The sequence below is a fragment of the Cyanistes caeruleus genome, chromosome 13, assembly GCF_971803275.1.
Source record: "Cyanistes caeruleus chromosome 13, bCyaCae1.hap1.1, whole genome shotgun sequence".
Lineage (NCBI taxonomy): Eukaryota > Metazoa > Chordata > Aves > Passeriformes > Paridae > Cyanistes > Cyanistes caeruleus.
The window spans coordinates 17,663,743-17,678,975 of NC_141713.1; the positions used below are offsets into that span (position 1 = coordinate 17,663,743).

General features: G+C 43.3%; 1 protein-coding gene and 1 long non-coding RNA gene across 4 annotated transcripts in view; one reads left to right on the top strand and one right to left on the bottom strand.

Moving 5' to 3' along the window:
* Positions 1-10,146, top strand: part of PSTPIP1 (proline-serine-threonine phosphatase interacting protein 1) — a 57,101-nt gene extending 46,955 nt beyond the window's left edge. For all 3 annotated transcript variants that reach the window (XM_086849358.1, XM_023934237.2, XM_086849357.1), the window contains 4 exons: positions 1,596-1,680; positions 3,206-3,276; positions 4,478-4,575; positions 6,145-10,146. In XM_086849358.1, the coding sequence (XP_086705484.1) occupies positions 1,596-1,680; positions 3,206-3,276; positions 4,478-4,575; positions 6,145-6,276 (386 nt within the window). In that variant the 3' untranslated portion in view covers positions 6,277-10,146. The remainder of the gene's footprint in view (positions 1-1,595; positions 1,681-3,205; positions 3,277-4,477; positions 4,576-6,144) is intronic.
* On the bottom strand, positions 1,556-9,637 carry LOC147650742 (uncharacterized). The gene is made up of 4 exons (XR_015275905.1): positions 9,458-9,637; positions 3,784-7,942; positions 3,165-3,283; positions 1,556-1,724 (listed from the first exon to the last, which is right to left on the bottom strand). It is a non-coding gene; the product is annotated as an uncharacterized LOC147650742 (long non-coding RNA).
* Positions 10,147-15,233: the final 5,087 nt, after the last annotated feature.

The window sequence follows — 15,233 nt, forward strand, 5'->3', positions numbered from 1 at the left end:
TTATTCTTCTTCACATAGGGGATTTAAATTCACTGATACAGGAAAATTTACCCAGGAAAAATTTTATTTTCAGTGGCAGAAAGGAGAACTGTGCCTTGCAACAATGTGAAACAACTTCTGTGTACTAAGAAATGTGTAATTCTTAGCTTGTTTTTTTTATTTTTTGGTTTTCCTCCCAAAAAAAAGAGATTTGTCATTTCCAAAAAGAAAAAGAGATTTGTCTTTCTCCAGTCTCCTAGGAAATTTCTACAAAAAACTCTTGGCTATGTCAGAGTCATTTCAAATAAGAACTAGATGGAAAAAACCCTTGAGAGCTTTATGAAAGGCAAGGAAAAACCTGACTTGCTTTTTTGTTGTTTTTATTTTTGCCACCTTCTAGAAAATGACGTGTTCTGGAAGAAATATCCTAATATCTCCACAGCTCTGGTAATGAGTTTGCAATGTAGCACATAGTGAGCTGTTGATCTGTGCTGATCATAGTTGATCTGTGCTGTTATTTGCAAAATGCAGGAGGAAACCCATGTGTAATTTTGTGTTGTGTGGCAGAAGACTTGCATCCTGACCAAACCTTCTTGATGGTCTTGCTCCTTTTCCACCCAATCTCACAATGCCCTCTAGACTGGAAACTGCACCAAGGTGACAATGCAGAAGGGCAACAGGAGACCTTTAAATTGGTCAGAAAACTCCCCAATTATTGTGAGTCTTATCTGGAGGGATTCTTCACACTCTCTAGCTCTATGTGCCTGCTCTGCTTACTATCTTGGCTGACACAGTGTGAGAATGTCAACCTTTAGCCCAAGTCCAATGTTTTTCAGAAGATATTTGCTGGTATCAGGGCTGAGATAAAACACTTGGGCTTTGTTCCTGTTTATTTGGCCCTCACACCAAGCCGACAGAAAGGGTGTGTGGCCATCAGCTGTAAGCAACTGGAACTATCCATCTGTAACTATTTCATCTGTAAAGTTACACTTGGAAATTTCTTAATTTCACCCTTAACGACACCATAGGGGAGAGTAAAGGAACTGCAACCTAAATGTGTTTGAGAGAACAAAACCCAAATATCTCTGGGTGAACAGCAAATAAGCTCTCAGGAGACAGATGGAGGAGATATGAAAGGTGGGGAAACACACAAGCACACATCAGGAAACTGCTCGTTATTGCTGCAGGAAACCTCCCAAACCCTGACAAAAACTCCTGACATGATACACTGAGGAAAATAGAAACAAAATGCACTGCAGCAAATTTTATCATGAACACAGGGCTCAAATGACCATACTCTGCCCCCTTAAACCCTGAGCATTGAGGCAATATAAGAAACTGCCTTCCTCATTAGGGCAGTCACAGCTCTTCGAATGGGGCCTCAGGCCTCAGCTCAGGCCAAGGGCCCCTTCCCACCAGGGCCACGGCTGTTTACAGGCACTGGAATGGCTTTTGTCAAGCCCCTGAGCTGCTCCAGCCACATTCCAGGTGAGGGCAGACAGGTGCTGCCCTGCAGTTTGCTCCAGCAGCCCCAGGTCACATTCTGGCAGGGAGAAAACAATGTTTTCTCACAGTGTTTCCTGTTTGAACCTCTCATTTTTATTGACCTGTTGCAGATGCCATAGGGTACGAGAACTACTACAGCAGAGAGCCCAACAGGCACAGCAGCAGCCCCACTCACTCCTGTGGGATGATGAAGAGGTGAGTGGCAAACATCAGTTCCCACAACGGAGATTTCTCCACACCTATAAGGTGATGATAAAACATGACATAGAAAGTTATTACTTCCTTCATTGTAGCACGAGGTAACTACGTATCAGTAAATGTGACTTGATAGAATAAATAAAGGGATTGAAATTGAGTCAGAGTAATTTTGCCCTGCCCTAGTGGGAAGAGGGACAGGGGATGAGTTCATCACACAATTTACTCAGCCAGCAATGGGTAACAGTCACTTGCTTCCTCTTTCCTACTGAGTCAGGGCACGTAGCAACAAAACCAGTTTGTTCCAGGGAGGGTGAAGGTGAATCTGGCTGGGACAAAGGCTGGGAGAGCCGTCCTTTGGGGCAATTCCTCATGCTTACAGCACCACTCAGCTGAGCAGAACAAAGAGCTGCTCTCTCTATCTGGATCCAAGGGGGAAAACCCAGGGCAGAAAAATTGTGATGATTAGAGAGGCAATTTTCCTTATTCTGATCCATTTCTGCTGGTAAATGTTAGACCATGGATGCAGTTATAGTAGCAGAAGAGCATGGTGGCTCTATTGGTTTAAATATTTTATACTAAAATGGCAAATTCACAGCAGGGAGGGCATCACAGTTAAAGGAGAAGAGATTTATAATTTAACAAGCCCTATGAAATGGCAAAGACAGGAAGCAGGCAGTGATCTCCCATTTGAAAGGTGGTCCTGGCTTGCCAGTGAGCTGGTCAGGGTTATACACAATACTTTGTTTTTCATTTGGAAACTGGATCTTCTCTAATAATTCAATGCTGCATCCTGTGCTGTTACATAAGACAATTGTACTGCCATTCAGAACACAACTGTGAGCAGCATGGGCAAGGAGCCTAGAAAAACTCAGCCTGAGTCTTTCAGGAACTCTTGAGATAGGATATCCATTTCCCAGAAGAACTGAATGTTTGCTAGCTGAAAAATCAGACCCTTTAAATATGCCTTAAGCATGCAGTGCTATTTCTATCTCTGCTTGAGAATCCTAACCCGTTTTCTCACTTTACTTAGCCTTCAGTATCCAGCTGTGATAAAGGAAATAACTAGGGATAGATTAAAATAAAAATTCACTTAAACTCATAGCTTTTAGAAAGGCTTGTTACACAAGCTCTGTATTTTAAATTGTATCAGGGTTTTCTTTAAACATAAAGAGATGTTAATCTCTTATAAGTAACTGACAATTTGCATCATTTTAACATTGTGAAATAATTGGAGTTTCACACCATGAGCCTTTAGCTCTACAAAAAAAATATTATCTGCTGCATTTCATGCACAATTTAGTGAAGGCTGATGGTTCAATAGTCTGCTGCATTTTTAAAAATACATTTTTAAAGAAAGATAAATATATCTACAGTATAAAAGAAAATAGAAGGCCATGGGAAGAGGTGACATCTACTCTGTGAAGCAGATGGAGGGAAGGCTGAGTCAGAGAGCTGAGATGAAGGAACGCTCATACCCAGACCTGTTCACTCATTTTGGTTTTGGCTTTTCTTGGTTCTGCAGATTCTCTGGACTTCTGCATGGGAGCAGCAGAAACAACACGGAAACTGCCACTCCTTCAGCGCCTCCTCTGGGTATGCTCTGCAGGAAAGCAGTTTACCAGATGTGTTTGTTTTAGATCATACTGCTAAACTAGGCTTTGACGTGGATCAGAAATGTACAGCAGATATTCACATGTTGATAAGCAAGAGTAGTCTGAAAATTAATTTTGTTTGGATGTGCATTAAACAAATTTCCCAGTTTAAAGTGCCAAATAATCCATATTAGTCTTCAAAAACTCCATCTAGGCAGGTGGGGCCTGCACATTCAGAGCAGCAGTGTGACATAGATATTAGTTTTCTCCTTGTGTAGCATAGCTACCACTAAAAAGCCCCAGAGAATACATAAAATTTTTAACACACCAGGCACATGGCTTATGAATACAAATATCCATCTCAACTCACTGCTGTCTTGTAATCCTTATAACTAGAATTTATCAGGTGATATTTAAAACACAGTATTTTTACTATGTAGAAGGTAACAGTTTATTATATTTTCATTGGTTTGATAGTAAACAAAAGCATTTTAACTGTAGCTCTTACCAAAAGAAAAGTTGCTTTCAAAGAGCTTTAAAATCAACTGCTTCTGTCAGACCTGCCTGCCTGGGCACCCAGAAACACAGCCCAGACTCTCTCTTAATGCATTTGGTGCTGAGCAGGGGAAGCTCCCAGACAGATACTGTGAAGAAATGAGAAGTTTCCTGAATTAAAACAAGCTGTATTAAAACAAAACATCTGCAAAAAAAAAGTTATGTCCATGACAAACAGCTATGTGAGAACTATATAAACAAGTGGAAAATGTCTGGTGACCCAATGGCACAGTATTTTCCATTTTTCTCAAGGGCAAAAGTCCTATGTGACCCATGGAACTGCTAGAATTTTATATCCCCAGTAGCAACATTTTTAAACCATTTTAATCAGAGTGTTTCCCTCCTTGGATGACTTGGATTGTGTTTTACCAGGGGAAATTTTTTTCCCAACCTGAGGCTGAAGCTAGTTTCTGATCTCCCACAAAGTTCAATGGGTGTATTGTCATCCCATCAATGGGGGTCAGTTTTTGTGCAAGTCTTTACCTACAGTTCACAGCAGCTTTTCTATACATGTGAATCTCCAGGCAGAGAGAGAACAGAAACCCTTGTATTTGTGAACTCTTGCATATGATCCCACACATTCATAAGCAACTGAACTCTTTGTTTCTGTGGTGGGTATTTCTTCCTTATTTTTTCCCCCCTTGCAGAGAGAACAGACGGAGTCTATGCATCCATTATTGTAAATGAAAAAGCTGGGATCACGTCATCACAGGACTACAGAGTACTTTATGACTACACAGCCCAGGTAAAAAAAGGCTTCAAAATAAATACTTCATAGCATCACATTTAAAATAAGTGATTGAAACATCTTGAAAGTGTAAATTCTTCAAGTGAAGAATTTACATTCAAGTGAAGGAGATGTTACCGTCCTTTTACAGCCAGGGACACGATCTTCCTGCTCCAGTTTAGCATGCTGGTTCTCCATGCTGGAGAAGACAGAATCCCATAAAGGACATTATTTCCCTGTAATTCCATGTTGCAAGCTGCAGAATCACATGGACGTGGTTCATCTGCCAACAAAAGACTGTTAAAGAGAACAACCTGCATCCTTAACTGGGATATTGAACTCTCCCTGACTCCAGTCCTAACTAGGTAGAATACCATTAGTAAAAGGTTGTGAATGGATTGGTTACAAATACTTGCTAATTCAGATAGACTCCAGAACCTGGACTCCAGCCCCACTTGCTTTACATGTCAGTTTAAAGGTTCCTTTCATTAGCTTTAGATCAGCAGAAGAAACAGCATCCAGGAGGTCTTATGTCTTAGTGCAGAGAGAACCTCACATCAAGGGACCTGGCACAAACAGCCAACGTTGAAGAAATGCAACAGTACCAAAACAGATAGCCAGATAAATTGTGAAAACAGAGAAAAAGCTCAAAAGGAGCACTTTCCCTTAGGTACAGCAGTATTCCGACATCTTTTATTCAATGTTGGGGTTTTTTTTGCTTCATTTTAAATTTTCATTTATTATCTACATGAAATTTCATGGAAGCACAGCTGAAAGCATCTCACTGTTAATGGCAGCTCCCCTAAGGAGACTACTGGATCACCTCGTTTCTCCAGGAGTCCCTTAAAACTGTGCCACACAGGAATACTCCCTGCTGAGAAAAGAGACTGTTACTACCTTTAGTATATTGTACATTGAGGCCTCTCATTTTTTGAGTCCCTTCTTGCCTACTCAGGTGCATTAAATTTAGTTTTAGCTGACACCTCAAACACCTCTGGAAGCCTGTTTTCTATTTACTACACTGTGGGCAGCAAAATGGTTTCCTATGGAAAATAGGACAGCACCACTGAACACTGATGGCTGCCTGGGAGCTCAGGGAGAGCTTATTTGCAACTACTGCATTTGTCTGGGGATGAAAGTCATCACTGTACAAGAGTCACTGTCCCCCACTGGTCACTGCTGTTCCCTGCTAAAAGAACTGAGAGACCTATTTCAGGCATGGATTAGCACAGGGACTGTTATCCCCCTTAGGAATTAAGCCATGCTCTGTTTTATTTAGCAACACCTGCAGACTATGCGGGTCATTGTGAGCTGGTTTAGGAGAATGGTGTTTAACCCTTTCTGGACTTCGCCAGTGATAAAACCATCAGGTTGTGCAGGAGGAGACACCACGGAGGCTGGGGAAATTTGAGGATCTTAAGGAAATAGCAAAAATGCTTAATCCCTCACTGTCTGCTAGTCCAGAACCAGAAGGACACCGGCAGACTGTTGATGAAGAGCAGGATTAAAAAAACCCTCACCAGGTACACGCTTGGGCTCTCCTGTGCTCTCAGGCTAACTACATTTATTTTCCCTGTCTCCTTTCAGAACGTGGATGAACTGGACATCAGTGAAGGAGACATTGTAGTTGTCATTGCAGAAAATGAGGATGGCTGGTGGACAGCAGAAAGGAATGGGCAGCGAGGCTTTGTGCCAGGCTCTTATCTTGAAAAGCTTTGATGAAAAGAAGCCCCAGTCCTCAGACTTTATAAATATTCTGTTACTGAAAACAACCAGCACACAAGGTCTGCTTCAGCTGACCAAGGGCATCCCAATAATAATGTTTTCTACAACTACCAGTTAGGAAATAACCAACTGACCATGCTTTTCTCTTCCTTGCTCCTGCCTCATCCCATTATTCTCCTGGCCTACACTATCTGAAAAAACTGTCATCACTCCTGAGAGATTAGGACTTGCATGTTTTGGCACAGTCCTACCTCAGCACATTGTGCTGCCAGCAGCGTTTCAAAGTTTGGCAATCCTGGGAGGAAAATCCTGCTCAGATCTCAACTGTACAAAGGGAAAAGATCACAGAAGCAAGTGCAGTTTCTTCAGGATGGAGGACTGTCTCTAGCCAGCCTGGGAGCCACCCTTATGGTCACAAGAGCCATGGTCTCTGCCATGGATCCCTTTCTCTCTGTTCACAGGACCTGCTGGCATTTTTGACAGAGGATGGTTTATCAGTCATGGATGAAAATACAAAAAACAATGAATGCAGTGACAGAGGAGCACCTGAAGGACCAGGACACATCCCTAGTGGGAAAACCTGAGGCACTCCCCATCACAACCATCTCCTAGCACAATGAAATCCATGCTAGCCATAGCTCTGCTTTGCTCTGGATTCTGGGACAGGTGACAGGCCCAAGGCTTGCTTTTGCCTTGGTTGGAAGGTTTCCCTAACACCTCTCTGGGATTATAAAGTTTAAAAATCCAACAACACAAACAGCAGCTAAGCCAGGCGTCCAGCAGTGCTGCACTGCCCTGATTCCTCTCCTGTGAGCACCAGAGAATTGCCAATTGCCACCCCTGCAATGTCAGCAGGGCAGCCTCCCTTCCACCTGCTCAGTCCACAGGCTGCTCTGGCTCCATCTGCTGCCTGCAGCCTCTGCACCTCTGTGATTGCTGCCACAGGGACATCCTGGGTTCTTTCCAGGCACATCTAATGTGCTCATTTTTCAACAAAACCTCTTCAGAGGTATTGCACTGTTCAGGTTCACTCTATTTCACAGATTGCAGCTCTATTCATCTTTCTAGTTTAATATTTAAGAATGTTTCCAATGTTACTGTACAAGGAATTGATGGATAGTTTCTGCCATTTTTCCTTTTTCAGTACTTCAAGATAGTTAAAAAAAATTAAAAACTGGTGATTTAATTTGAGTCAGAGCAAACTATTTCTGGGGGCAGAATGACCGTTTGCCAAGGTTTCAGGTCTTAAAACTTAATCAAGACAATGAAAATTATTCTTACTGCAACCTGAAAGGCATGGGGGAGAGAGGAACTGTTAGCTCAGACATACAAGACAGACAAGAGAAATTTAGACAAAAGAAAAAGCTGTTATAGCCAATGCAATCTGTTCTTAAATGAAACACAGTAAAGGTCAGAGGCACTTGCAGTATCTTATTCGAATTCTTCCTTCAAGAATGAACAGAAGTTGCTGCAGGCCCTTTTCCTTTGGCTGCCTGCAGTACTTTACACAGGACCTTGTCCTTCCCACGCTCCCCCAGTTACCGTGCAGCACATCCACATCAGGGCTGAAGGGCTCTGAGCCCCTGGCATCAGCACAGGCTCGGGAGGGGCTGCCATGGCATTGGAGGCAGCAGAGTAAGAACAGCAGCACTCGCCCAGGCTGGGAAGAGAAGGAATGGTTTCTGTGACCACACCTGAAGTGACACAAAGATGCACTGGCTTCAGCTTGGCCAGGACATTACGAGTGGAGGCTGCCCGACAGCCACAAGAGATTGAATGTATTTACTTCTTAAACACTCAATCTCCCACAAAGAAGACTGTAATAAACCAATAAATAAATCAATCTAGGTAGGTATTTTGCAGATTATCTTAATTAAACAGAAGAAAAAAAACCCCACAAATACACTGAGATGCACATTCTCTAATGATGTGGGACACAGATTTTGCAGGACTCCTCCCTTTTCTGGGGGCCCACCCTCATACAAGGCACTACAGGGCCCAGTCTTGACTGCCCTGAAACCCTATTGCAGATCATCTTTGCTTCCATGGACCACATGATCTACATCACCAACAGACAGCTGGTGGAATGGTGGCTGCTGTTTCCATCTAATCATTCTGCATTTTTGCTGTCAAAGTCAGGAAACTGATTTCCTTTCTACCAATCCCTTCTTCTTTTGAGTAAACACTGTTGAATGGCAAGAGGCTATAGGTATTTCAAAATCTCCCGTGTCACAGCATTTGGGTCCCACATGCTAACTCCGGATTGTTCAGGAAATGAAAAAGCAGCAGCAATGTTTTCTCATGAATCCTCTGATTCACATTGTCTAGATATGGCTTGGAACTACTTATCAGCCAAATTCTTCAGTTTGCCCTATCTGCGTGGCAGCACTTGTCACAAATAGAACAGAGATATCAAGAAATACTCACACCCTCTGAGAACACCCACATTTTAGGTGTCATCTATCTACGCACCCCCATCACTAGGAAAAGCAGGAAGATCAGTTGTAGGCTCCTGCCTTGACAACATTGCCCTTATTAACATTTTCTCTCCAGTTTGGTAACGTTTGGGCAATAAAACTGATGTAATTAAGTTATCATTCAATTTTCAGCTAGGAGGGGAAACAGAATTGGGCCCTTTCCAGTGGCATTCTTATACTGAAGTCAAAACATGCAAATTGTTTTTGCATTTACTACCAATTAAGGAGAAGCACTCGAAAACCTGTTTGAAATAACATTCTACCAATGATAACCACACGTAATTAGGAAACGTCTGCGAGTGTAGAGTGAGGTGAATCCCTACACAGAACAGTTTTCTACATATTAAGACCCACAAGCCAGTAGTAACACCAAAACAGTATCAGACTAGAAACAGAGAGATCCAACAGACCCAGCTCTAAGACAACCAACACAGCCAGGCCTCCTGCCAAGCTCAGTGATCTGCAGTCAACCAGCTTCCAGCATTTCCAACAACTAGGCAGATAAAAGGAAGAAACCAACCTCTTCCCAGCTAAGCATGTAGCAACAGCAAGAGCACAGTGACTGATGAAGGTCTGGAGTGTTTGTCACCTCCCTGAGGACCTCTGGCTAGAGCTCTGTAGCATGAACAACCCCAGCAGGCGTCAGCCAAAGTGGTGACAGATCATGTACATAAGGCATGAACAGTAGAAACTCTTACCTTGGCTTCCTTCCTGTCTCAAGAGGTGAATTCCTGGTCTGAGTCTCCTCTCCAGAGGTCATTTTCTCCCAGTTGCAGCTCATACCTGATTACTGAAATGCAGTTGAAGTGGAAGCATATGGATGCCAAGAGGAGATGCATTACAAGCCAAGCAGCAGGTGGCAGGTGTTTAACAGGAGCCTGGGTGAGCATTAAGGAACACCTAACCTCAACACTGGGATAACTTACACACTTTGTGATACCACAGAACATCCTGGCAGTATCACTGTGCCATGGCTTGACTGTGCAGGCTTGGAGAGGACAGGGGATTCTACATCAGTGCTATCCAAACACAGTAAGAAAAGTCACTGTTAACCTTCCATGTGGAGTGGCAACAGCTCTGTATGGGACAGGACAAACTGTACAGGCCTGAACAGCAGCCTAGACTGCTCAACACCATCTCTTTCCCCTTTCCTGTTCTCCAATTTGCAGAGCTGGGGCATAGAATGCAAGAACAGTCCCCAGCCACACAAATACCAGTGCTTCCCGTGTCCTTAAACAGGAACTACACACAGAGTTAGTGAGCAAGAAAGGAAACAAAGTTGTGATGCTGAGTCTTATCTGCTTTGTGGCTGCTAAGGGACTGCAAGGGCTGATGGGCTGGGTTTTGTAAGGAAAGAATACTTGTGAATTAAATTCTGGAAGAAGAATTAGTGTCCTGCCAGTGATTATGTTATTAACAAAATGCCAACACTGCATTCACTTGAAAGGGCAGAAAACTAGTCAAGCTGTTAGCCATCATCTATTCTTTGTTAGCAATTACTTAAATTCAGCAGCTCACATTTTGTTCAGAGCCACAGTTACCTCCAGATATGTGCACTCCTGGATCCTGCACAGTGCAAATCTGTTTCTAGAATAGCTGGATAATCATATTTCCATCAAATCAGCCAGTTACACATGGTACAGTGCTCAACTTGTCCTTCTACCGGCTGCTAAAGGATGGCTGACACCTGATCTGGCATAAAGCTGCTGGGGCACCATGAAGAGCACATTTACACCCTATCACTGCTGGGTACCATGTGGCTGCAGCTGTTCTGTCCCAAACACTGGCCCAAAAGGCAGATTTACTGTGTTGTTCTGTTCTGACTGAAAGCACAGACTAAATCTTGCTTTTAGATACAAAACTCTAGGAGAAATCACCATCACCTCCCAGCAAAATTGGCAGAAATCAGAGTTGACATCCCTAAAATTTCTAAGGGGAAAAACAGTATCATCCAAAACCACCAGGCAAACAGAACTCAACTTGGAGCACAGCTTTGAGTTTATTATCAGGGATTCCACATAGCATCCTGAGCACTGAGGGTACAAAAACAGCTGGAGGGCAGAGGTGAAGTGGGAACAGATATGCTAGGAGGGTATTTGAAAGCAAGAGGAACTTTACTTACCAGATCTAAAAAAACCAGTATTAACCAGATTTAGAAACATAAACCAGCACACATATCCCAGCTTTGCTGCCCTTACCAGAATTCAACCAAGCCACCAAATCAAGGCAGACGTCAGGATCAGCAACCAGTGTTAACAGGGACAGTGTTGGGTGAGCTACAGCTGCATAAGCAGTGCTTTGACTTCGATTCTCTTTGACTGAAATACAGGCATTTGCAACAGCCTCTGCCTTAGGGTAAACGGACACACAGTACAGCTCAAGATATTCCAGCCTAAATTTGAATGAAATTTCCTTCGTGTTGGATTACACACTTGGATTGTTCAAGCAGCCCAGGCTAAACCTTGAATAAATCAATGGCTTTGTGAAGCAAAGGTATGACTGGAGAAGTCGCACCTCAACCCTCACTCTCCCCATTCATCACAGGGAGCTCATAATCCACTCTGACAAGATCTGAAAATCCTCCTGGCACACTCAGTATTTTGGTGATTGCTCAATCCCAGACCCAGCCTAAACAAGGTAGCATTGGGTGGTTGTTGGATCAATATTTGCAACGAAAAAAATCTTGTAGAAAAGGACAAATTATATTGTGTACACAGTGCTTGTTTTGTAATAGGACTGGCTGGCTCTGAGGAAGGGGGGTGCAGACATAAGATAACACTCAATGCAGGGAGCACGTGGGGGAGTTCAGTGCATTCCCTTCCACTCTGCAAGGGCACAAATGCTCAACAGCTGCATCTAAAGAAGAATTGTTCTGAATTTTTAAGCTGAAAACAGTCCATGGAGGAAGTTCTTGGGAAACTGGTGAACTTTAACCTTCCCAGGATAAGCATACCAACGTAAGTGTGAATGGGAAACCTTTCAGTGCACTGATAGACGTGAGAAGTGCTTTGTCTTTAGAGAAGGGCTGCACAGCCCTTCTTGTGTTTGAGCCCTGGGTGAGGAAGGGAGACTTAAGCGATAGTGACTTTGTTCTGCTAAGTGGCAGCTAAAGGTTTTGCTAGGTCACTGCTCAATTCAGCAGCCGTGGGAGGATTCAAAACCGAAGAGGGAAAGAAGGCATCTGGAGAAATGCATCCTCCATGCTCTGTAGGGTCCTGTGTCAGCTTTTATAACCACAGCACTTATCAGCACAAGCTCTAAATTTAACTTATGTTTCCTCAGTGTCTGTAATGGATCCTCCATGCACCATTTTTCAGTGCTGAAGGTGTTACTGTACAGGGGGAAACAAAGCTATCAGGATAAATGTTGGATTTAAGCTTTCAAAATGGACATTGCACTCAAAGGGCAAAACCACTTCACAGAGTGCAAGGCTACCAGCACTAAGTGTGCTTCCCAAGGATGAGGTATCGTCCAAGTCCTGGAAGTACAAGGAATGCTTAGTTCTACAATGTGTACTGGGAATTAAGTCCTGCCTGGTGCCTGTGAGGTACTTGGTGCTGGCACAGGACTCAATGCCACCTTTGCCACAGGTGATTTATTCCTCTCCTACTCTCAGCTGAGAATGCATGACCACTACCCCCACACACACCTCGTGTGCTGGCAGATTTGCTCAATGCAATTCAATGGCAGACTCATTCAGGCAGGAACAGATGTGCTTCTTTGCTTGCTCCAGAAGGATCACCAAGTCTCAGGTCCCCAGACCAGAGCTCTGATAGCTTCTCACATACATAGGTTTGTGTCCACACCTAATCTACAAACTCAGCCCTGCTTTTAAATGATGAATAAACTGTACTATGTGTTCATCTACAGTGTAAATACCCCACACAAAACAACTGAACTCCTGTCCTGGAGTTCAGGCACCGAAAGAAGAAACATCTGTTGCCAGGCACAGATCCAGCAGGGATTACTGCAGTCACAGCAAGGACTAAATCAAAGGCTTATGCCTGGACTTAATACATATTGTGAGCACAAAACCCGTATTGTGAAGGCAACTGCCAGACTGAAGAAATAAAGGAGTAGGTCAACAAATCTAATATTTACCTCTGCCATGCCAGGCAGCTGCCAGGACATTAAACATGTTCAGGGTGCAGCACATGGCCATGGAACAGCTGTACAGCTGTGCTTCCCCAGCACCTCCTCCTCCACCTAGTGGCCTGCAATTTAGCCTGATTTTAAACACCAAACCTTGTTATGGTACACAGAAAGAAACATGACTTGCTGCGGGACTACCTCAGGACTATTTTGTAGATTTTTGCAGATAAATCCTTTCATGGGGAGGTAGAAGGGCAAGGTTTACAGCTCCTGCTGTGTAGATGTAGAGCACAGACAAACTGTGACTGGCCCATCAAAATCAGATCATACCCAGACTTTCAACAGATCAGCAGCAACATAATTCTGCTATCTGCAGTGAGTTTGCTCTCTCCTAATCAGTCCTATTACTGAAAAATAGCCCCAAAACTGAGACGGACAAATAGAAAACAGTTACCGCAACAGACATGAGAGATCAGTGCTGAAGCAGTCCAGGAATATGAGATTGATATGCAGGACAGTGGGAAACAGGCTAAGCGTGGCAGCACCTTACCCTTCCACAGCCAGGCATGGCCTACAGCAACCAGTTATGTTGCCACTTTATAGGGCACTGCATCACATCAATAGTTTAGCAGAGGAAGCTTTGTGCTCGTATCAGTTCAGAGGTAGTACAGATGAAACTCTGCTCTGTGCCCTTCAGCAGTAGCCCAAGCATAGATCATGGTTTAAAAAATGCTGCCCCCAAGAGAGCTTTCCAACTGCTCAGTGCAGCTCTAGGGGAAACAGATCAGCTATGGGAGGCTGCAGAGATCAGCAAGAAACTATCACCAAAATGTGTTTTGAAAAAGGCCATGGAACTAAAACTTATGTGTAGCAAAGACAGCTGCCCCAGTCAGCAGGGATGGCACCCAAGAGCAATGATTTCAAGAGGCAGGATGTAGGCTCAGGTGGCATTCTCCAAGCAGTCACCCCAGAGTGTGCTGCTGCAGCAGGACACAGCACACGGAACACCAAAGATCCACTGCACTTGAAGACTTTTCAATGCATTCCAGAGTGATTTGTCTCAGGCCCAAGATGAAGTCAGTTACAAGATCTACTAACTGTACTCTGAAGGCTATCACTGATACTATTATCACAAGTACTTATCTCAGACGTTATCTGAAACTGCAAGTACTGAAGAGTCTCATGAGACTGTCCTCTTCTGGCTGTCAAGGTTGAAATATTTTTTTTCCCACAAACTTTGTTAAATTGATCTTATTAGACCACTTCTCCTCTGTTTACTAAGGCAAATACAGATGATCATGCCTTACTAGACCACAATCTGAATGAGACCCTCCAATTCTCATGAGCCTCCTACTAAGGTGCTGGAAGGCAGTAAAGCACAGATGTGCACTGCAATGTAGTTAAGTCACTTTAATAGCAGTGAGAACAATAAAACTCAATTCAAAAAATCCCTGAAGGCAATTTTAATTTCCTGTGTTAAACCCCTCTGGATCAGGTAAGGTTTACTGCTGCAGGTGAGCTCCATGAGCCTGTGTGCTCCATGTACCACACATGGATTCACTCAGTCTGGAGAATTTCCTCTGCAGTCTGCACTGAGCCCTCTCAGACCTTCAGCTACAAGATAGCCAAGAAGAAATTCATACAGGAACTTAAAAGACTACACAGGAATCAAGGAAATAAAAGAGCTATAATGGAATGAAATCACCCCTTGTCCCCTAAAATACACTGTCACATCTGAATGTATTAATTAGGAAGGCCAAACTACAGCCACACCAACACTCCTGCCTAACACAAGCCAAAAAGTTTATTCATTTTTTTCAGTAAGGGAAGCTACAGACCCACACCACTTGTTCCCAGCTTCAGTGAATCATACAAAATGTGTTGTATTGGACCCTTGCAAGTCTGGGTTTGGTTAGCTTTTTGGGGGGGCAGTGTGGAGGTGTGTCAAGTCTGCTTTTGTATTTTAGAAAGCCCAAGCATCAAACTTTATTCACACATCCAAGACTTACTACAAATGGTGCAATGCAAGAAGGTCACTGGTTCCTAGAAAAAACTAATTCACAGCAGTTAAGAGTTCAGTTGGGCTTTGTTTAGATTATAAAAAAGTTGTAAAATATTGAGTATTTTCCACATTCCAGCACAAATATTCTGCATTTTAAAGAGGAAACAGACTTCCTTCAATTACATGCAAGTACTGTCAAGTCATCAGTACTTCAAACCCACGTTTTCCAGCAAGATTAACAAGCAGGTGCACTGTTATCTCCCCCAAATCCTCATTTCAAAGGGGTATGTGCAGGCTCATGACTGTGGAGTTTCTTTCTGCCTTGTACCTGTTAAGAGCTGATCACCTTTTTAAGCATCCTTAGTCTTACTTTGTGCAAC